At 34.6% G+C, this 23,001-nt stretch overlaps 1 protein-coding gene across 5 annotated transcripts in view; it reads left to right on the forward strand.

Moving 5' to 3' along the window:
• Window positions 1–770: 770 nt before the first annotated feature.
• The window catches only part of ULK4 (unc-51 like kinase 4), a 213,447-nt gene continuing 191,216 nt past the window's right edge, over window positions 771–23,001 (forward strand). For 2 of the 5 annotated variants that reach the window (XR_006168599.1, XM_042817534.1), the window contains exons 1-17: window positions 771–814; window positions 2,310–2,507; window positions 3,591–3,690; window positions 4,984–5,123; window positions 6,053–6,215; window positions 8,462–8,563; window positions 9,362–9,445; window positions 10,339–10,414; window positions 10,991–11,080; window positions 12,757–12,863; window positions 12,971–13,040; window positions 13,197–13,296; window positions 13,862–13,966; window positions 14,908–14,968; window positions 16,596–16,777; window positions 17,552–17,598; window positions 18,452–18,530. Coding sequence is in view for 4 of the 5 variants with exons in the window: in XM_042817534.1 (XP_042673468.1) it covers window positions 2,370–2,507; window positions 3,591–3,690; window positions 4,984–5,123; window positions 6,053–6,215; window positions 8,462–8,563; window positions 9,362–9,445; window positions 10,339–10,414; window positions 10,991–11,080; window positions 12,757–12,863; window positions 12,971–13,040; window positions 13,197–13,296; window positions 13,862–13,966; window positions 14,908–14,968; window positions 16,596–16,777; window positions 17,552–17,598; window positions 18,452–18,530 (1,644 nt within the window). In the remaining variant the exon portion in view is untranslated. Of the gene's footprint in view, window positions 815–1,486; window positions 1,586–2,309; window positions 2,508–3,590; window positions 3,691–4,983; window positions 5,124–6,052; window positions 6,216–8,461; window positions 8,564–9,361; window positions 9,446–10,338; window positions 10,415–10,990; window positions 11,081–12,756; window positions 12,864–12,970; window positions 13,041–13,196; window positions 13,297–13,861; window positions 13,967–14,907; window positions 14,969–16,595; window positions 16,778–17,551; window positions 17,599–18,451; window positions 18,531–23,001 lie in introns of those variants that run through there. The other 3 variants (XM_042817536.1, XM_042817535.1, XM_042817537.1) reach the window with 3 other exon arrangements.

Genomic DNA, 23,001 nt, shown 5'->3' on the forward strand with positions numbered 1-23,001 from the left:
TGTATCTTTTCTTTTATGAAACCACGTGGAAATGGACTTATGGGCTTAAAAATGTTAGGAGGTAACGGACATTTTAAGGGCTAAGTTTTGTCGTAAGAGCGAATCCATCCGCTGGGCGATTCCCGTGACGGCAGCGCCCACTCTGGAACGGAGCGCTTTCAACACCGCAATGGCGGATCGCCCTTCCAGAGGAGCGCGCCGAATAACGGCTCGAGCCGCCGCAGCCCCCCACCGTTAGGGCGGGCCTGGAGGTTGCCTGGCAACCGGGCGGCGCCTCCTTCACTCCCCGCGTGGACCCGCTGCGGCCCAATAGCGGCCTCGGCGTCCGGCCCTGTCTCCTGGAGACGGGGTCACGGCGGCGACCACCGGAGTGGTGCGCGGGGGAGAGACGGCAGGCCTTCCTGGCGCTCTGCGGCGTTTCCCTTATCGAATAAGAAAAATAAAAGCCATCTTCCCGAGTCACGCCGTGTGCTGTGCTGGTTCTTCTCCTTCTGACTCTTTCTTTTAGGTGCGTGGCGCTGGGTTCCCCGTCGGGACACATCTACGTCCCCCCACGGCGGAGCGTGCGGCGCTCCACCGGGTTCAGTTGATGGCGGCTTCCTTCTTGCGGTCACGGCCGTGGTCGCCTCGCAGTCGTCCAGTAGCTGCCTGCCTTTCCGCTGCCGCCGGGCCCGGAGCTCCCAGGTGTGATCGCGGCGGCGGCCCGCTGTGCCATATCCCCATTCGGTACCCCGGCTGAAGGCCTGCCGGTGGGGACGGCTGCTCTCTTCCTGGTAGCCTCTCGCAGAGCTGCCGGTTGAGACCGTATCTGCAGGTACAGCCTGTCTAGAGGTAGTGGTCACGGGGGTGAGCAGTGAGGTGACAATCTGCTGCTCTGGCACCTTTGTGAAGCAGAGGAAGATGTTACTTTTTCCGGTCTTTGTTCAAGCTCTCGAGAAGAACTTAAGGGATACTTCGGTGACAGGAAAGTAGACCCACATCCGCTCCTGTCTTTGTGCCTTGTTTGGCAAACTGATCATTGCGTAATTGACCATCTGTTTTCACAGTTAACTGGAGGAAAAAGATGTTCCTTCTAAGGTTATGCTGGCTATGCCTGCCTCTTTGCTTACTGTGAGGCAAAATCAAGTTAATTTACATTTGGCATTTGTTGGTGTGTTTATTGGGGTGTAGGTGTATGTGTTGCAGGAGTGTTTCACAAAATGTTCTGTCTAAAGATTTGGGAATTCTCTGGTCTCATTTGGCATTTAGTTTGTCATTTGAGCTTTGTGTCTCAAGAAAGGTAGTGAAATTGAGTTTGTGGCTTGTAATCAGCACAGTTTAAGCAGCCTTCCTCTCTATCCTTGTTGCTGTACTATCCTCTGTTTTTTTTTTTCTGTAGTTGTCAGGTAACTATATTGAGAACTGGTCTTGTTGAAAGGAAAACAACAGTCCACAAACAAAATGAAAGAATTTGGTGTTAAGATGAGAACAAGCAACTCCAAATGGCTGTGAAATATTTCAGTTGTTAGTTGGAAGAACTGGGCACTGAATGTGGAGTTGGTTTGGAACTGGAAGAACTTACTGGAAGGTGCTGGTTGTGTACTAGGTAGCAATATATTCTGATTTTGGAACATTTGTAACAAATGGCAAAGGTTTAATTTGTTTCACTATGTAAATTAAACCGTATAAAATTATTGAAACAAAAAATGGTAGTTATAAAATTTTCTTGTGGAACTTTTTGAGTCCCACAGTTGGGGAGTAAAAATCAATTGTTTCTATCCATGAAAAAAATTTCTAATGCTAACTCCTATAACTGGTAAAGCTGCAGGCATCTTAGTGTTGTTAGGAATGCTAATCCCTGTGGGGTTCTTTTTCTTTCTTTTTCTAGTTATGCTGATTAGATCAGTTATTTATCAGGCTTAAATTACAGGGTAAAAAGTTACAGAGGAAATCTGCCTGGTGTGCCCTTAAGCAGAAATGGCAACTTTACTTGGTAAAGATTTCAGTTTAGAATAATTTCCTGTATCCAGCATTTTTATGCAGAACTTAACATTTTAAGTTCGGTAGCATGATTTTTATTTACAGATAAAATATTTAGAATCTTTAGTTACTGGTTCACCTGTAACTTGTGGAATGTGTGAAGAGCTTTCCAACTATTTTCTAGTTACCCATTCAAAATTTTGTTCACATTTCCCAAGGTGATCTTTGAACTTAGATCCTTCCAGCAAGATGAAACATAATTTCTATTTTTTAAGAATTGGGAGAGTAAATGTGATACATTAATATTTTTAAATTTGATTGCTTCCTCTCTCTCCCTTCTTCCTTTAAAGGTTTTTCTGACTAAGAAAATACCATGTTTCCAATCCCTTACCAGTAAAGCATCCTTAAGTATGGAGAACTTCATTCTTTATGAAGAGATAGGAAGAGGAAACAAGACCATCGTTTATAAAGGAAGAAGAAAGGGGACAATTAATTTTGTTGCCATTCTTTGCACTGATAAATGCAAAAGAGCTGAAATAACAAACTGGGTAAGTAAGACAAGTTTGGGAAAAGATCAAACTTAAATAAATAAACAAACAAACAAACAAATAAATAAATCCTTGTTGCAGAAAGAAAAACGCTGAATGCTGAAGTGTTTATTTCTATCACCTGGCAGTGTTCTTGTTTAAATTGTATGCATACTCTCAGTTTTACAGGCTTGCTGGTTCTATGATATGTTAACGTACCTTTTATAAAAAGTAAGTGTTTGTGTAGTGGTTGACTTCATTTTTCTGAGTTATGTAAATCCAGTCCTAGTAGTGCATTCCAGTAAATAATAATTTCCTTAAGAAGAAATTACTTTAATGAAAGAACAGTATTTTAAGTATATACATTTTTGTTTGCAAAAGGTTGGCAAAGTTTTAAACATTTGCTTTCTGGATAAGGAATGAATACTGGTACAGTTAAACATTTGAAATGTTTCATTTTTCCAGTTGACACATTTTGTTTAATATTCACTCTCATTGCTTTTGTGACTCATAAATCTTCTCCACTCAAATCTTTTTTCCCTTCAAAGCATATTCCCCTCAGAAAGTACCTCACACATGGCTCTGACAGGATTCAGAGATTTCTGTAGACATGAGGCTAGGTGTGGTAGAAATAGAGACTTTCAGAGACCCTGAGTGATTGCTTCTGCTTGATAAGACTGAGGGGGGAAAACTCTTTATTTCTCCTTATTTACCATATTTTCTCGCAATTGTGTTCTCACTGAATAAGAAAGTAGATCTCCAAGTTTGACTCCAAATTCTCATTTACAGTCTGTTAGTAGAAATGCAAAAGAGTTAAACAGTGCTTATAAATCAATAATATCTCTGTTTCATTGGTTGGGAAACTTTCTCATATTGCTGGAAAAAGTTCAGTAGGCCAAGCGTGAAGAGGAAAGTTTTCTGTTCTCAACTTACATGTAAAATTAATTTGAATTGGAGATTAATTTTTAACTATTAAGTGTAGTGGACTAGGCACAGGAATGAGTAGATGATCTAGCATAAAGCTGTGTTGTCTCCAATTCTCCTCCAATCCATATACATAAAGATATTTTTTTCCCACTAATAATGTTAAGAACTTTGTTTTAGGTTCGTCTGACTCATGAAATCAGACACAAGAACATAGTGACATTTCACGAATGGTATGAAACAAGCAACCACCTGTGGCTTGTAATGGAGTTATGCACAGGTAAAAAGCTCAGATGGACAAAAATAAATAAATATATAGTACAGATATTTGTAGTTTTTTTTTTTTTATAATAAATGTTTCTCACAAAAAATACTTATTTCAGTCTTCAAGAAAATCGCATATTACTTTGTATGCAATCAACATTTTATTCATATTATACTGTTTTTGAGAGAATTACCTAATATTGGAAGCCAGTTGCTTAACAGTAATTCTGTTGTTGGTCTTGATTCGTAAGAGGTTGAGTTTTCTGTAGGACTTGTGCATTCATGCTTGGTTTCTGTTATTTGTGGGTAAAAGGATATAATAAAGCAGGACAGTAGAGGGATAAAAAGCTGCCTGAATGTTCTCTCACTGTGGTCATAGTTAATAAAGCTTCTGTCTGACCTGCCTCAAATTGTACTTGTGTCATTGTGCACTTGGAAATGCTATGTTCACAGCAGTTAGTTTCAAGACATTCTTAGCAGCAAATGTACTTGTGAATAGGATGATTGTTGAATTTCATACTAATTTTGTAGAGCAACACTTTAGTGTTGCTGATTTCATTATAAATTTTTCCTGGTATATTTGTATAGCCATCTAAAATACATTATAAAAGTGTTAAAATGTTGTAAAATTCTTTACCAAGTCATATATTCTGAGGCTGGTTCTAAAGGTAAGACTGTTTTTTATAAGCAACATAAAGACTTAGAGCAACTGTAAGATTCAACATCATTGAGTAATTTGCAGAATAGTGATAAACCCGAACATCTCAGTATTCTCTGAAGTAAATCAGTAAGCAAAGGGGAAAAAAAAAGCTCAGGAAAATATTATGTAGTTTGAAATAAAATATTTATTATCCTTCTCCATGGACCCTGGGATCCTGGGATTTTACTATTTTTATTGTCTGTGAATTCAGTGGGAAATTCCACATCATAAGTTCTGCTGCTTGTTCACAGATACTGATAGCCTGATCTTGGTACTGCTTCGTCTCATGCGGAAGGATCTGAATAAACCCACTGGGTTGCTATTGTGTTGTGACAGTATGAGTTTCATGTTTTCCTTTCTGCTTCCTTTGTAAAATAAATCAATATGAAAGTGTTTTTAAAAGTCATGCCCTCAATTTAATTGCAGTGAAAGTTTATATCACAATCTCGGAAGTAGATTTTTCTTTTCTATACATTTTCATATTTTTAATGTGTATCGGTAATGATTTTTTACTTGACAGTTTTGGAAGACTTTCATCATGTCATTGTGCATGTAAAGCAAATGCCATGTAAGTAATTCCTTTGCTGACCACGTGTACACATATTTCAGGTGGTTCACTAGAATCAGTTATTGCCCAAGATGAACATCTACCTGAAGAAGTAGTGAGAGAATTTGGTGTAGATTTGATTGCCGGTTTACACCACATTCATAACCTTGGGATTATCTTTTGTGAGCTGACACCTGGAAAGGTAACAAGGAGTATTATTTGTAGTGGATATCACATATTACTTTGTATGCAATCAACATTTTATTCATATTATACTGTTTTTGAGAGAATTACCTAATATTGGAAGCCAGTTGCATAACAGTAATTCTATTGTTGGTCTTGATTTGTAAGAGGTCGAGTTGCCTGAGTTTTCTGTAGGACTTGCACATTCATGCTTGGTTTCTGTTATTTGTGGGTAAAAGAGCAATAAATGGAAGTGAATATATAAGTAAAGCATAATGGAAATGCCTCTGTATTTTTCTGAAGAAGAATGTGTTTAAAAAAAAAAAAGTAAAGACTGTAAAGTACTCTTTTGAACACAGAATACAGAGTGAAAAAGTAAGATCCTCCCCTGCCCCTCTCCCAGCTTCCCCCTCAGCCCATGTCTAACCAAATGAGTGATTTTTTTTCCAGACAATTTTGGGGGGATTATAAAGACTGTAATTAGGAAATCACTGACTACATAGGAAGAACTTATCGTTATAAAATCATGAAGCTTTTTGTCCAGCATAAAATTAAAAAAACAAAACAAACACTTTTTTTTTTGCCTAAAATGAATGAATGTTCCTTTTACTATCCTTTCACTTTAAACACATTTTTACTTTAACTCTTATTTTTACTTTCTTTTCTACAGTAGCATCATCCATCATCATTCATATCAGCTTAATGATGAGCCAACAAAAATGTGAATGGAACCATTAATGTTGTGTTGTCACCTTACGTGATTTTTTTGGTTACAAGAAAAAAAGTGATTTGTTTTGACTTAAATTTCTCAATGCTTTTATATATGATAGTGATCATCTCTATTTACTTAAATGATTAAATTATTGTGATTTAATATAGTTTGTACTGGAAAATAGTGCAGTCTCCGGTGTTAATATCTGCTATGCTGGATTATGTTTATTCCTCTAGATTCTGCTGGAAGGGCCTGGCACTTTGAAGTTCAGTAACTTTTGCTTGGCTAAAGCAGATGGAGAAAACTTGGAAGAATTTTTTGCTTTAGTTGGGTCTGAAGAAACAGGAAGAGATGTTGTTGAAAGCACTCCACAAAGACACCTGAAAAACAGACTTCGAGGTAGGATATTTTTACCAGCTAAAATTAAGCTAAACAGACAGAATGAAAGTGGGAAAAGACTGTTGTTATGCATGATTTTTGAGATAAGACTCGAAGAAGGCAGTTGATCAAAATTCTGATGTGGCTTACTAAATTCCTAGAGAAACAGAATAATTCTGCTATGTCAACATCTGTAAATAATGGCCTCTGTGTGATATGCAAGTTTTCTTAGAGTAGATTTTGCGTATTCTCCATGGAGGGAATTTTTTTTTTCCCAGGTAGGCTCAGAACAAAAATTTTGCTGTTAAGGAAGATTGTTAAGATGGATTGTAAGACACAGAGGGAACAACACCTGAAAGTGAGGAAGAAGAACAGAAACTGTTTAGAAATATATAGTCATAATTCTAAAGACAGTATAAGCAATGGAAAAATGTACTTTTGTCATGGAATTTTTGATAGATTAACAGTTGCTTACCTTTCTGTCTTGTTCTAAATAGACTTCATGTTATTTTTGATTTGAAGCTTATATGTAGGCAATTATAAAAATACTGTAGTATGTAAGATTTCCACATAACTGGATTATTTTGAATTGCTTTTTGCAGTTGGCATTTCATACCATCTAATGCACAAACTGCCTTTCTATCCTGAGCAAATATCATATATGGATGTGATCTGAAACTGCTCAAAGTAGTTAGTGAATTGAAAATGCTAATTCTTCATTTGGGTTTGCTAAGGGGGCTTAAGTAATTAGCTTTTTAATGATAACTGATGTGGATGTAAAAAAAAAAAAAAAAAAAAAAATCTGTGAAATACCTTTGGTCCTTGATGCATTTCACATATTACCAATTAAGTATAAGTAGTAGAACTATAAAAATAAGAAAATCACTGAAGCTTCAGAAATGCTGAATCTTAACTGATTATCCTAATTGACAAAATTATAATTTTACTACTTATCATATATGAAAACAGTATTGCTGCAGATGGTCTCTCTAGGGTCTAGGGCTAATTTCCATTAAATTTATATTAAATGTATGCACAGTTCAGTACGTATGATACTGAATTGCTTCTACTTTGATTAGAGATTTTGTATCCATTTAACAATAGTTTAGAGAATGGCTTTTGTGGTTTTTGACACAAGATTTTCACCATACTTTTTGCTTCAAGTGGTCTGTGTAATTTCCAGTCTGATGATTAGTTGTTTCAGTACCATTTACATAAGAAAGATTGTTTATTTTTGAAGCATGAAGAAGCTGTTAGTGTGCTTCAATTTCGGGAGAAAAATCTATGCAAATCCAATGGGCTACAACTGCTGTGCTACATTTTCATCAAATAAGAAAGCTTTAGAATTTTGGCTTTCCTTTTCAGAATCTTTCAATAGTTTGTGTCTAGGAGCATCTGAGAGACCTCTGTTTCTCTGATAATGAGGCATCATTGCAGTTGCTGTCATCTGGAACAGCGGAAATCTTGGCAATGTGTTATGGGAACAAAGAGCTTTCTTAGTACTTTAGCACCTACTGCAATTATGAAGGCCAAGAACAGGATGTGTTTTGTTTTTTTTTTTTTCCAGAAAGAAATGTAAATGTAATCTCTTTCCTGTTACCATCTAAATCAGCTTTTTCTTTTTTTTCTTTTTTTTTTTTTAAATGTATATTTAATAACCTGTTGTCACTTAAAATAAATAAAATGGATAGCAAAATCCAAAATAAGCTTCTTAAAGGATTATGGAATTTACGTTTTTGCTGAGATTTTGTAATTTTTAGGGAGGTTTTGGATAAACTAGTAGTATTTAGGATAGGCACAACTAGATCAGTGATCTAATTTATGGATCTTGTTTATTGTAACAGTTTTCTAATTTCACGTGAGTTAAAGTCTTAGGATAGCTCTCTTTTTAATAAATGTAAAACCTGATGTAGCCTAATAATTTTTATTAATCACATGAGATTTCTATTGGTTTAACATACTCAGTTGGCTTGGCTGTGGAAGCTGTCAAGATAAATTAAATTAAAAAAAAAAAAAACAACTTCTTGCATTAATCATGTTAGAGAAGTATAAGCGCAAATGCAAGTGAAATTAACAAGAAAATGGCTTCTGCAATCCTACATAATTCAATAAAAAAAGGAGGAAAATATTCTTTTCAAATTCCATTTGGTATCTCATGTTTCATACCTCTAAGTGAGGATTCCTACGCTTCAGTGAGTTAGAGATTAAGTTTCAGGTGTTCTACAGGACTGATGTTCAATCGAGTGTATTTGTATGGTATTTTGTAGGCTCTCCATTATACACAGCTCCAGAAGTAATAAAGGGAGAAGACTTCTCCAAGTCCAGTGATCTGTGGTCCTTAGGATGTTTACTTTATGAAATGTTCTCAGGTTGTAAGTTTGTGTATTTCTTTGATATCTGTGATAACGAAAACCTACTTTGTGATCCCAATTTAAATTCTTGTTTATTTTTTAAGGAAGTAAAAAGAGAGAAAGATATATTTAAGAGAGGTAATAAAAATTTCTTGAAGAATACATTAAATATGCTTAAGAAAAACAACTTGTCAAGCAATCAGCTGAAGTAATACTGCTAAATTGTACTTCTGCCTGAATTCCAAATGTAATGATATTAACCAACCCAAATCCCTCAAATACTATGATTTGAAAATGTAGCAGTACTTGTTTGGACAACGTAATGTTCTTAATCTCCTCAGTATTAAACTCTGGATGCATTAATTTGACTTCGGAGGGAGAAAAATTTAACTAGTTTAAAACTGGTCGTTGGCTTTCCTGCAGATAAAGTTAGCATTGCCTGCAGCTGGAAGGAAATTTTCAATGCAAAAGAATTACAGTGCAGTAGTCTGAAGTCTTAGACAATACACAGATCTGTCGGATTGGCGTACTCTGCTCTTCCCTTCTCCAGCTGCTATGTCATTATGGATTCTTTCAGAGCATTCATGATGGCCTACCTCAAGCTGTCTTTAGAACATGTTCTGTCCTTGGTCTCTTTGGTGGTTCTCAGTAGAATATAATCCAAGGACTTATTTTTAAGTGAACCTTTAAATTCAAATCAAGGATGCTTATTGCTTTGAATATTTCCTTAGGAAAATGAGCTCATTGTATATAATTGCACCTGACAGCCATTTTGAAATTTGCATAACTGAAAAAATAAACTTCCATTTATTTTAGGAAGACCACCATTCTTCTCAGAGAACTTTTCAGAATTAATTGAAAAGATTTTACATGAAGATCCACTGCCACTGAGGCCCAAGGGTAACGTTCTTCTCTTGTTAAATGTGTCAAATTGAATCTATAGTAACAAAGTTTTGCTTTGCAGTGTTTATTCTGAGGCTGATTGCAGGAATTGTTTTGCTGTCCAAAGCGAATGTTACCTTTGCCGTTCCTTTGCTATGAACATCTTCCATTAGTGATGAATGCTTATATCTCTGTTGATAAAACGTGTATCATTTAGTGTTAAGGATTAAAAATACATTCTGAGATGGAATTTTTGAACTTTGTCATTCAAGGCATCGGTGGTATTCATGGAGACACCTCGTTAGTTTCTAATTTCAGTTCAAACTGATACAGCAGAAACGTGACCTATTGAGTTACAACTATTACTTGTTTCAATTGTAAGGGAAACTTTATTTTTGAAGCAAACAGATGGATTGTATTGCATTATTTTGAGCTCTCAGAAGTAGTCTTTCTCATTTAACTGAGAATTCTGGAAACCTCTTGTGTAATAGGATGCAATAATAGTCCTCTTAAAACTACCACAGCCAGGGTAAATTTCAATTAGCACAATTTTCAACTCTACTTTATTTTCATCTAATAGTTATATGATAATGGGAAGGTTCATATTTTTATATGAAATATAAAAAAATATGAATTTGTGAATATATAGGAATATAATAATAAATGTATATTATTGTTTTAGATTAGCTTGACCAAGTATTGATTTTTATCATCTCTTTGAAGATCATTTTAATACAAGACTTTATATTTAGTGTTTTTTATGCATTATTATTATTTTTTTTTTTTTAAGATGAAATTGGTGTTAAATAAAACTGCTTTAATGTTTTGATTCAGATAATGATTTGATTTACTTACTGTCACAGTTGATTCTGTTGTCCAGTTCTTATCTTTTTAAGTCCTTCTATTTTCAGGTTCTGCTTTTCAGAAACCTTCTGCAGAGTTCATTAACTTACTTGATGGATTGCTTCAAAAGGATCCTCAGAAGAGGTAAACTGGTTGTTTGCATTGCCTTTTTCACATCTGGAAAAAAATAATAACTATGATAATATCTGGTGACAATGAAAAAGTAATTAATTTTCTCCTTCATAAAAGAAGACAGTGCATTTTCTCATGCAAACTTTATTTAATCAAAATATTAATTCTGCATAGTTTTCTTCTTTTGTATGTGGTGTTAAATAGATAACTGTTTAACAGGATGTTAGCTTTTCAAATTGGATGGCTTCAGTTTTCCAGAGCAATGGGCATATCTTTTATAAGACTTTAATTTATAGATGTTACACTTACATTTTTGTATAACATAATTATTTATAGAGTAATGTAAATAATGGGACTGTTTAAACTGTGTACTTAATCTTTAATCTCACCTCTCTGTGTTGTGTGAATGATCCATTTCAATTTTAGGCAAAACATTTTCTCTATAAGATAACTTATTTGTTCACCACATACCAACTAAGAACAGTAATAGTTGCTTCATAGCACCACTGGATTCAGAACGTAGCCTGATAAGCTTTTGTAGCTGTACTTTGCCACTGCTTTTTCAGTTTGCCTATTGCTTCTCAAAAGGCTCAACTGGACAGACATATTGCAACATCCATTCTGGAAAGACTCCCTTAGCCATTGTGACGGCGATTCTTCAGACAGCCAGGGCTCAAGGTACTTCATGTTTTAGCAGATGTCTTTCTGTGGTACATATGAACAAATAAATAAATCAATAGTACAGATTTAAAACATTTTTCTGTGAATTTTTCAGTCTTTGAATTTTGCTTAGGAGTTTAATTTTGTTAAATAATTGCTGAGTTAAGTTTTACACCATCCAGTGAGCAGTTTGGGGTGCTTAGGAATTACAGTATCCTATCAGTGTAAGAGTATCTGTTTCCTTTCTGTAGACTCATTTCTTCTAGCAACAGAATGCTATTTTTTTTTTTGTTTATATAACAATGATGAACAGTAATTTGACTTACAGTACTGTCCTTCAGAAGCTTTATTAGCACCTCATACATGAGTCAATTTCATCTTTATGTAAGTTTGCTTGTTCTTATGCATTAACATCAAGTCTTCAAAAAACCTATCAGCACATCATCTTAGGTTTTGTTAGCCTTGTGAATGTAGTTGACCCATATTCTTTGTTTATAGCATAAAGCATTAATCTAATGTTTTTATATTTAAATGTTAAATACTCTGCATTGCTATATAGGCAGAAACACCCAGTCCTTTTGTGAAAATAGGCTCTATTCACTGAATACTTAGGTTTCTTCCAGATGTCTGTTAATATTGCTGTTTTTAATTTCTTAATTTCCATTTAGAGTTGTTTGTTTGTTTTTAAACAATCTGTTGTTCTAAATATTTGAATGCTATTTCAGGTTGTATTCAGGGAACAAGTATGGAAATAGCTTTATTTTAGAACGCCACATGCTTCTGTGTTTTATCTATTTTTACATTCTATCTCACATTGTTGAAATACCTATTTCTGGAACCAGGGCTGCAGTATTTTTTGTTACTAATGTCTGTTCTAGTTTAATATGCTGCTCTTTGTCTTTTAATTTTATTACTACTTTTACCACCAGGGCAAATAATCGAGACTGTGAGTTTGTATCTCAAAATCAGAATTTATTCACAATATTAGTGAGACTTAGATCCACCTTTACCATACTGTATATCTGAGCAATTTCTCAGAGAATCAGAATAATAATTACCCACAAAATATTGGACTTCTTGACTTTACTTACTTGAGTCTTCTAATGATTCTGAAATTTTCACTAAGGCAGTAATTGGCACACATGAAGAACCAAGGACATGGTCCTGACATGCAAAAGAAGATCTGTACTTCTTCCTTTCAAAGTGTGAGCTCCACAGGCAAGGTTTATTTGAACCAGTTCCAGGTGAACAGTACAGGGAAATACAGAAGCAAAAGTGAAAAACTTGCTATTAAGGAAAAAAAAAAAAAAAAGTCTTATTGATCTTAATGCTTGATACAGGCTTTGATATTGAAAGTAAATTGGTTGTAAATTTTTTCTCTGAAGACTGAGCAATCTCTGAAACTTACAAAATTACCCTTGTGTATTCCAGGGTATAAATTTATTCCAATTTCTTCACTGCCAGTTGTACTAAGGGAGCTAGAGAGTTCTTTAATATTTTCCAAGTCGCTTGCTCAAAAACAACTTTTCATCATTGCCATTACCAATATAAAAAGTATTTGTAGCTCATATTGCAATAGGAGGATGATCTATGAGAATGACAGCTAAATTGCATGTTAATAGTTGCAATAAGTAATGGATACGATCAATCTGATCTCTTTTAAATCTTTTTAATTAATATTTCTTATTAAACAGCAATGAAGACTTGGAGTCATGGAATACCAAGGGGCCAGAAGATGCTTGCAAAAACCTATCATCTTCAAGAGCAGATAATAAGCTACCAAGCAATTCTTTCAAAATAGGTAATATTCATTATGTTATTTTGAATGGTTTTGTTGGTCTCACCACATGCTTCTTCCTTGTGTTCTGTTTATTTGAACATTTAGATTCAAGTTTGTTCTTTTTTCAGTAGAAAATCCGACTGAATTGCGCCCCAAAAATGCAGATGGTGGATCAAATGAATCCATATTTCTTCTGAGGTATGAAAATCAAAACAACAGTCAGAAAACCCTTGAAAGTCCTCTGAAAATATGAAAATATTTGTATGAAAATGAATAAAAACCCCAAACCAACAAACAAAACCCCACAACAGTGGCCTGCAGTGAGACTTAATCTGTATTCTGTTTCTTTTGAAGTTCTCGTCCTACTCCTAGAACCAGCACTGCAGTACAAGTAACTGATGTTAGTATTGCTCCAATCCAAAATTCTCCACAAAAGGATTCAAGCATGACAAGGGTGAGTAGAAAAACTAATATTAAGAGGCAGTGATATAATCATAGTCAAGATCTTAGCATGGAGACTACATCAAAGACACCTTTCTTTCTCAATCTGTAATTATAACAGAAAAGTAGTTCCTCCAGTAGTAATTCCTTTAGTGTGTAAAAATATTGAAGGAAAAAAAAAAAAGTAAAAGTAAATGTTTGCAAAGCTTCCAGTGTAGGAGTCAAATAAGATGTTTTGTCCCCCTTTAATTCAGTGCATAAAAGAGAGAGGGATTATCTTTTTTTTTTTTTTTTTTTTTTTTTTTTTTTTTTTTATCCATCTACATTTTGAACTTAAGTTCAAGTTTTTGTTTGTTTTTTAGAGTTTTGTCTTTCTATTTACATACTTGTTTTTCATAATTTTTAATTGCAAGGTCTAGGCTCTATCAATAACTACACAATTTAAAAGCAATTTAGAATATATTATTTACATGACCAAACTCTGTGGCATAATATTTAAGTGAAACATTATGGGAGTAAGTATAAATTTTCTTCTTTTGTGCAAAACGGTATTTCAGAAAACTTTGTTCTTGTTCCAGGCTAAAAATGTGTGCTCAAGTCAGCAGGATATGGAGTCAGCATTGAAAGAGCTCATTTACACTGAATCTGATCTTATCATAACACCAATCATTGACAATCCAAAGGTATAGCAAAATAAATTATAAGATTCAGGAACTTGTGGGTGAGGCTAGTTTTGCAGATAAGTCTTTAAATCAGGGTGAAACTCATTTCCTGTGTTTTATAATTCAAATTTTAAAGCAGTTCCACCCAGTCATCTGGCAAGCTCTCATGCAAGTTTTTAGCTGTCTTTTACAGTCCTATTGTATTGTTAATTTGGAGAATAGAGTTATTTTGGGGTTTTAAAGTAATGTCAAATAATGTCTTACAATAAATAGAATAAATAGAAGCTATTAAATGCTGTGTTCAGTGGTTTTGTAGATCTGTTTTCTGATAATTTGCTTTAATATCTATTACTTAAATGACAACAAAGCTGAGTGTGTTTTGGTATAAAGAAAACAAAGCTGTCCATGAAGCCACATAGTTCAGGTCATTCTCTGAGTTTTAGATATAGTATTTCTAAAAAGCATCTAAAAAACTCGATTTCTCTGGAATGGAAGGCCTGAAGTTGTAAGAACCACAGAATGGCTTGGGTTGGGCAGGGCCTCACAGACCATCTAGTCCCAACCCCCCTGCCATGGGCAGAGTTACCAGGCACTGGATCGCGCTGCCCAGGAACCCACCCAGCCTGGCCTTGAAATCCTTCAGGGCTGAGGCATCCACAACTTCTTTGGGCAGCCCGTGCCAGTGCCTCACCACACTCTGAAGAGTTTCTTCTTAACATCTAACCTAAATTTCCCTTTGTTCAGCTTAAATCCATTCTCCCTTGTCCTACCACTAGCTATATATGTAAAAAGTTAATCCTCCTCCTCCCTATAAGCTCCTTTCCAGTATTGAAAAATGCCTCAGGGGTACGCACTGATTTGTACAGCCATCCTGTCCTATTTTTGTGTCCTTGTTTTCATGTTTGACTGCTGAAAAACTTTCAGTAACACATTAAAACTAGTTGTGATGTTTATTTCTCCAGATAATGAAGCAAATGCCAGTTAGATTTGACTCAAAAGCTTTACATATACCAGCATATTCAGGTATGGCTCTGCTGACACAGAAACGTTCATTCTGTATATGGTAGTGCAACTGTTGCAAGATTGTAAATCTTTAAATCTGTAGATTTGTAAATCAGCTGAGGTGAGAATTCAGAACTGGTTTTCCTGAAGTTGAGAAAGTTATATTCTTAACTAGACCAAAAATGAGTAGAATTTTCAAGTGCTGACAGCTACATATATATATATATACCCTTTCTTCTGCCGTTTTATAAGCCATACTTAAAAGCTTTAAAAAATAAGACAGCCAACTTTTTTTTAGCATGGAAAAACAGAAGTTTGTTTGTTTGTAAAATACTGAGGTATTCAACCATATTAAGATTTGACAAAGTTAAGGAAGCAAAAGAAAACAGGATGTTGAAAAGTGTAGTGTTGATGAGCTATAATACTTGATAGCCTGGCAGTCTTGTGTGTAATTGTGAAATGTTCCCAATGGACAGTGTAGATTAGTGGATACTTTTTTGCTTTGTCGTGTTTTTAACCTCAGACAAGTCTATTATTTATGGAAACTATTTCCTCTGATATATTTTGGGTAGTATTGTTTGGCTTTAGAGTGCTTGAAGAGGAATGTTAGGCAAGTAGTTACTCCTAGAATTCAGATAGCACCTCTACCTAAACAAAGTTTCTTGTTTTTTTCTTTCCCTAACAAACTGACTCTCCATACTTTAAAGGAATTTGATAGTTGGAGAAGAATAGAACGTCCCCTAAACAAGATTGTAGTAACAAAAAGCATTCTGGATTTGGAAAGAATGGCCACGTTCAAATACCTGAGCAAGTGCTGTTTCATTTAATTTAGTGTTCAGGCATCCAAACTATCAGGCAGATATTCTGATGTGTTTAGCTGTTATTGTCTGTATTTATTTAATAAGGGACAGGTGTTTTTTTTTTTGTTGTTTTTTTTTTGTTTTTTTTCTGTGGTTGTAAATATTCTATGGTTATAGCCTTTTTTTTTCTGATTTGTTTTCTAAGATAATGAATTTGGTGCTGCTTACCAACACTTTTTCCTTACCATTAAAAAAAAATATGGAGTAAAAGATGAATACCTGAAATTCATACTGCCTTTCACCTTTGCTAACGTGAACTGTTCATTAGACAGTGTTACTTGCATATAAAATAGATAGAAAGGATGTCCTTAGATATTCTGTATTGGAGCACACCAGGATGGCAGATAAGCTTTTATTAAGTTACTGACCAAAACTGTGATTACTAAGGTGAACTGAATTTAGTCCTTGAGACTGATAAGGAAGTATTTGGGAAGTTCAGTTCCCATACAGTGATCAGTGAGATGATGATTACGATCGTTCTCCTAGCAGCTGTTGACTTCTATTCCTCTTGAAGTCATCTGTGTTCAGTTACTCTTAAGGTTTAACCAGATGGGTACTTGTCTATATGAAAATTAATCAGTATTTTAGGCTTGTTGCAATTGCTTCTGAGAGAATTTTGATGACAGTCATTATTTTTTACCTCAACTTTGCTGTAAAGAAACAGTGTGAAATATTTGGAATTCTAGTTAGATTAAAATTTTCTAGCTTATTTATTCATGCTGATGTTATTTCTAGTGTATTAAAACAACATAAAAGATCTTTAACTACTTGTTTGCTTCTTGTGCTAGCTGAGAAGTTGTCATCTCTGAAGGATGTGGACTGGAATGACTTCTTGCACCAAGCATGTTTGTTGCTTGATTCCACTGAGAAGAATCCAGGAGCAGCACGTTCTAAACTGAATTTACTGTCTTACCTCTGTACTGTGGCTGGCCACAAGGAAGCTGCAAGCAGGCTAATTAACTCTCAGCTGGTAAATAATAAAGCTCTGAAGGAATCAATATGGTTTATGTAGCATTGACACTGTAGCAAAAATTGGCTGCATTTAGTTATATTTAAAAAGCAAAACAACGACAACAAAAAACCCTACTGCACCCTAGTGAAGAAAAAAGGCAAGTGAAGTATAAACCAAAAAAAAAAAAACAACCCCCAAAATGTATTGAATTCCATGTCTGTTTTCCTAATGGAGAATTGCTCTAAGTATTATTCTATTATCACTGGAGAATTACTATTAATTATTTTTAAAACAGTCCAATAACTGAATCGCTGATTAGCAGAAGATTTTAGAAATAAGTGCTGATTGTGCATTAACTCTCAATTCATTGTTTTAGCATTTGGCAACTTTTTCACTTCTTAAGTAATTATTTGATAATACTGTATGATAATCTATTTTTCAAAATGAAAGCATCAGTTTTTCCATTGTATGGTGATACTCACATAGAAAATAATGCTCATTTTCATAAGCTGGTATATGTTTATCATTTTGGCTTAAGGGAGGAATGTCGGGAAAAATGCCATTTTTACATTCAGGAATTCTGTTCTTAATTGATACGCTGGGCAATGTCTGCAGTGTTTGCCTATCATTGGCTAATATTGGGTTGTTTTTTTTTTTTTGTTTTTTTTTTTTTTACAAATGCCATCCAAAAACATTTTACATAATTGCAAGTATTTTGTTCTTTTATATTTATCACTGGAATGCATCAGATCACTCTACCATTCGTATTTGCTTATCTTCTTCAAATTATAGTTTCCAGTGTTAATACAGCAGCTGCGTGCCGCCACCAACTGGGATATGTAAGTAACAATTATGTTACATCAATTTCTTCAAATGTGCTATTATTACTGAATTTTATTAGGATGTACTTCTTCACAGTTTTTAAGGAGTTTTTTTTTAGCCTTTCAAACCACTGTGGTACTTGATTGGCAGCATGATGTAAGTAACATTATTTTTCTGTTTGTTTGTTTGTTTTGGCATTGTATTAAAATACTGCACTTTTGTGAGATCTAAACTTATATTAAATGTCTAAAATTTTACCTGAAAGCTGTATGACTTACTGTGTCAAATATTATTATTTAAATTGCTGAATAAACCAAGCCATTCCATAATTATAGGAAAATATTTCTAATGATAGTTTTTTTAAATGTTAGAAATATTTGAAGCTGGTAGTGCCCTCTGCTGCTCATTTAATAAGTGTTGATATTACTGCTTATTTTTTCTTTAATGAAGCATTTAAAGCTGATTTGCTGCAATACATTTAATTCTTTGTTTTGTCAGCTGTACTAAAATGTTTATAAGGATCTGTTGGGGGGGGGTTCAGTATTTTAAGAAAACTGAGTGGGAGCATGGCTGATTGTGAGGACTGTAAAAAACTAAAGAATCTCCATTTTTTGTTGCTGTAGGGTAAAAATGTATCTTTTTGCATGAATTTATTGCTAAATTAAGCTGAACTACAGACAGAATAAAGTAGTACATTTATAAAAAAAAAAAAAAAAAAAAAAAAAAAGACAAAACTCACCTTTAAATAGCACTTGAATAGTTCCTGCCCTTAGTGATCTGTACAAAATAGATGTAGGCAGGAAAAAATGGTTTTTGTCATGTTTTGGAAACAGTTCTCCTTTACCTGAAAAAAATGTATTTCATATGCAGACGTGCTAAAGTGGCTCGAGTGATTGGTTTGCTGGCACTGCACACGTCTGAGCTTGGAGAAAACATACCTGTGTCTGAGGTGACTTTCCATTTCATTTTTTTAAATGTTATAAATGCTTTTACTTGTATGTCAGATTTTCACTGCTTTGTTTCCTCCGTATGTGAAAAGGGAAGTAATTCAATTAAATACATAAACCTGCGTGTTCATTCTGTGTAGCTGTGGCTGTGATATTTAGAAAACTCTGGGAATGCTGGAGTATGAAAAATTGCAGCCTCTTTTTCTTCTCCTTTACAGAATATCAAGTAGTCACTGTCGTACTTGTGTTTTGTGTGTGTATGTACAAAGAAAGTGTTGACATGTTTTGCTATGTGGAAGTGCAGTCCCTGTAAAAATAGTACAGCTGCTTCTTACACATCTTTTTTCCCCTCTAGAAGAAGTAACGGAGTTGGGATTCATTTGAGATTTCTCTCAGTTCTTAAAGAATGTGTATAATGAAAAGTCAAGTGATTTTCTATGGAGATGAAAGCAATTTTGATTTTTCTGTTCATTTTGTATTCTCAGCAGCTGACTCAAACTGAAGAACAATTAACAGATCTTACTGGTTGTTGTTTTTTTTTTTTTTTTTTTTTTTTTTTTTAAATTTTACATGTGATACATACACGCTGCACAGCATAACAGTATCTGCTTTTCAATATCTGTTTAAGCTGTGAAGCTGACCTTGTTTTTGCTCTGTGAGATACAGTCAGTATTTGAATGTGAGAAATCCAACTACTTGTCCCACTTTGCAAATACAAAATGTAGTAGTTCAGTTAAAGTTCCTTCAAAAACCATTGAGTCCATCTGTCTGACCATGTCAGAGCTAACCAAAAGCTAAGGCATGTACCCTACAGCCTAAGTATTTCTGTTCCCAAATATGAAAAGTCAGTTCAGAATTGCATGAAAATGCAGAATTACTGTTGCCCTATGCATGCTGTGCTATGTCTACTAAGTTTTCTTTTCCATTATTATTGCAGCATTACAATCCCTTTATAGTGTTGTTACTTCAGTATTCACTCATCCAGTTGTTTGTGATTTCTTTTGTACTTTTAGAAGTAGCAGGTGTCCTCAGAGAGACTCGTGCAGGACAGCAATGCTGACTGTTTCCTGTTAAAATGTTTCTTCGTATCTACCCTTAATTTCCTGGTTTTTACCCAGTTATGCATTTATTTGAGGACATTTCCTCTATTTTTGAAGTTAAATTGCACCATTCATCTTTTGTTTTTGTTGTTTAGATAGCTTGTTAAATAGCAGCAATGATGAGCTGCAGAAGTAGAATAATTTTAGGAAAGAAAAGAAGCCTCGTCCTTACTTCACATAGTAAAGCGAATGTGCTTTGTGCCAAAAGAATTAACAGTTGTCCTCCTCCTGCGCGGCCACGCGCAGTACCCCCAAAGGAAAATAGATGTTTTTAAGGCTCTCATTATTACATACGTAACCACTAGAGGTCAGTAAAACACAAAAATTAAATGCAAGTCTGCTACTGTTTCTCACAACATGTGCTGGAAAAGTCTAGATGTATATATGACAGTGGAACTGCGTATGATTTTGATTCTTCTCATATTCTAAAGCTGCTGATATATTTTAATGTGAATTCATTTGCAATTGGTCTATTTCCAGTTAAGTGTATTTTAGAACAGTACCACGTTGAATAGAGAGACTGACCTCAGAATATAAAAGAGAAATTGATCTCTTGTACATTTATTCTTCAAGTCAGAATGAAGACATTTTGAGCGATTTCTTTTTACCTGGCAGTTGCAATAAAAACTTGTTGAGGCACTTGCTGAAGATTAGTTGCTTTCTGATCTACTAATGGTTGAGTTTTTTGGTATTTTTTTCCTATGGAGTCGCCTTTTACAAATCAGAAATATATTTTTTTTCTTATTTTTTCCCTAGTTATCTTGGTAAAAGAGCTAAAGCTTCCTACTTAGGGTTTGAAACTGGTTCTTGCAGAATTAACTGCTTGTGCTTAGAAAAATCTGTTTACCCTTATTTTTGTAGTTAGAGAGGCTTGCTTCTATGTATGTCTAATTTATCTTATTGATGACAAGAAACTGTTGTTCTTTCCTCTCCGTGAATATGTAGTGTTTCCCTCTGGATAGGCACATCTACTGTGATGTAAATCTCTGCCTTCTCCTTGAGGATCAGTAAAATAAAAGGTGATCATAGAGGAATCTCACCAAATTTTTTTGTGTCAGGGAGCAGCATCCTTCTTTGTCAGGTATAGGACCAGTTTTCCCTCACTTAAGGAATCACTTTCTGTTCCCCTGCTTTTTGGAGGCAAAATCTTTCTTGTTGTTTCTCTCTTTAAAATCTGAGTGGAAATATCAGTCTCATGCTATGACCTAGGCAGCTGTGCCTTTTAACCTACAGACATGGGTCCATTGCTTTGCTGGGAGAGGATTTGGAGACCCTGCTACATGATTTTCTCACCTGCAAGTTTCTTTGCAAAGCCTTTGGCTTATGAAACTCCATGGACAAATTAATGAACTTTATATTCCATGTAGAATGGCAGAGCACCTCTAATACTCTAAAACTTAGAACTTCATTCTTTTGTGAAAGCACTGGAGTATCCTGATGTGTTTTTATCCAAGTTGAAACTGCATATAACTTGAGCCTTTTTATTTCTCATTCTTGTGGTACAATTTGCTAGTTGTTCTGTACAACTTACATTGCATAGCTGCATCATTATAAGTTCAGCTTTACAGTTCCTTTTTCTAACTAGTCTGAGTCCTACTTTTGGAATAGGTATACAGTTTGTTCTCATTAAAATTCTCATACAGTGGTGACTTTAAGTCCTGTTCCTGGCTTCTCTCTGATTATTCCTGTTTCTAGGCCTATACACATCTGCCTGTACTCTAAGGAGATTCAAATTAGAATAGAAGGCTTTATTTGAACTTTTATTCCAACCTCTTTAGTTTTGCTATTTTTATTGTAAAAGGCTTATTGAAATCTGCTCACAAGTGATCATATTTGAGTTTATCCTTGTCTATTTCCTCCAATGGCATTTATCTTAATATACACTGTTTCTTCTTATGCAAAAATAATACCAATTTAAAAAAACACCCAAACTTTAGGAAATAGACACAAGCTAATGATAAGCTGTATCAGGGTATATGCATAGGAGGACTTGCAGATTAGCATGCACACTCGTCTGCTGTTTTGCAAAATGATTGTGATGAAAATTTCTCTTTCTAGCATAACAATGTCCATTTGACATTTTGTAGAGAAAGCATGGCTGCACATTCTTTGCTGTTGAGAGTGCTGTGTTTAGTCAATGTATCAAAATGCATACAAGTATTTGACTCGAGTCAGCGCTGCCTTCCCCATAGCTTGGTGTCAGTTGATACAGCATTAATAGTGTGCTGATGGTTTGGTTGTTGCTGAGTGGTGGCTGTGCACCTAGGGCTTCTCCACAGTATTTCCATATTACATAGTCATTTGTTTTCATATTACACAGTCATTTGCTCTCTTAGTTGACTGTTTATATATTACTGCAGTTAATAAAATGGTTCTTACAAAGATGTTAAATAATGACTTCTTTAGCAGTACAGATAGAGTATTTGAAGCTGAAGATCTCTGTATTTCACTATTAGAGTGAAACAACAATCGTATGTGGTATAAAATGCAGCTGCTCAAGCTGTTTATGACATTTTAGTAATTCCTTTTTTCTTCTGTCCATTGTAATATAAATATACAGTGGGAAGTTCTAAGTCTTCCTTAATTAAATTTTTTTTAAAAATATATTTAAAAGTAATATTTTAGCTATTTTTTCACTATAAAATAATCACTTTCTAAGTAATAATGTAGAAGTTATACTTCTGGATTTAAATCTCCAGTTATTCATATGTCCTAAATTATTCCCAGCTAGCTTTTACTGGAGAAAAACCCCAATTGAAGGGAGCTTACTGCATGGCAGCTGTCTAACCAGTAATTTCTTTTAATGTTAACAGTAATTAACATATACTGAGGACTGAATTTGCTCCAACATTTTGAGGTAGATAGTTCATCTTTTTTTTTTTTTTTTTTCTTCCCATTGAGAACAGGAAATATGCAAAGAAATTTCATGGCCCAGTAGTTACTGTTAAAGTAGGGTGAGCACAAATATTAGGCTGATAATGCAGCGTTGACTCTATAATCATTGTTTTCCCTTCAATTTGGCTGCATAGAAAACTTCAAACTAATTACATAAATGTTTTAATTTTCTTATTCCTAAATCTACTGATTTAATTTTAGACTAAGGGCAAATATTGTTTTTAATAAGTATAAGAGAAGAAGTTACTTAATGATTTCGTTTTTGCGAATCATATTTTCTGAGGGCTGCAAAGAATAAAACCTGAAAACTATTTTGATTTGGAAGGCAGTTGGAGGATTATGGAGTAGGATTTATATTTTTTAACTTTATCCTAGGCTGATAAACTGTTTCTGTTAACTTCCAAAGGAAAATGGTGTTTACTTGAAGAGTAGCATGTAGCTGCCTTTGTTTCGTTTTCCTGTCTGTTGTACTATGTGG

This window comes from Centrocercus urophasianus, unplaced genomic scaffold (assembly GCF_019232065.1).
Source record: "Centrocercus urophasianus isolate 14NV4802_14NV808 unplaced genomic scaffold, USGS_Curo_1.0 seq_16, whole genome shotgun sequence".
NCBI lineage: Eukaryota > Metazoa > Chordata > Aves > Galliformes > Phasianidae > Centrocercus > Centrocercus urophasianus.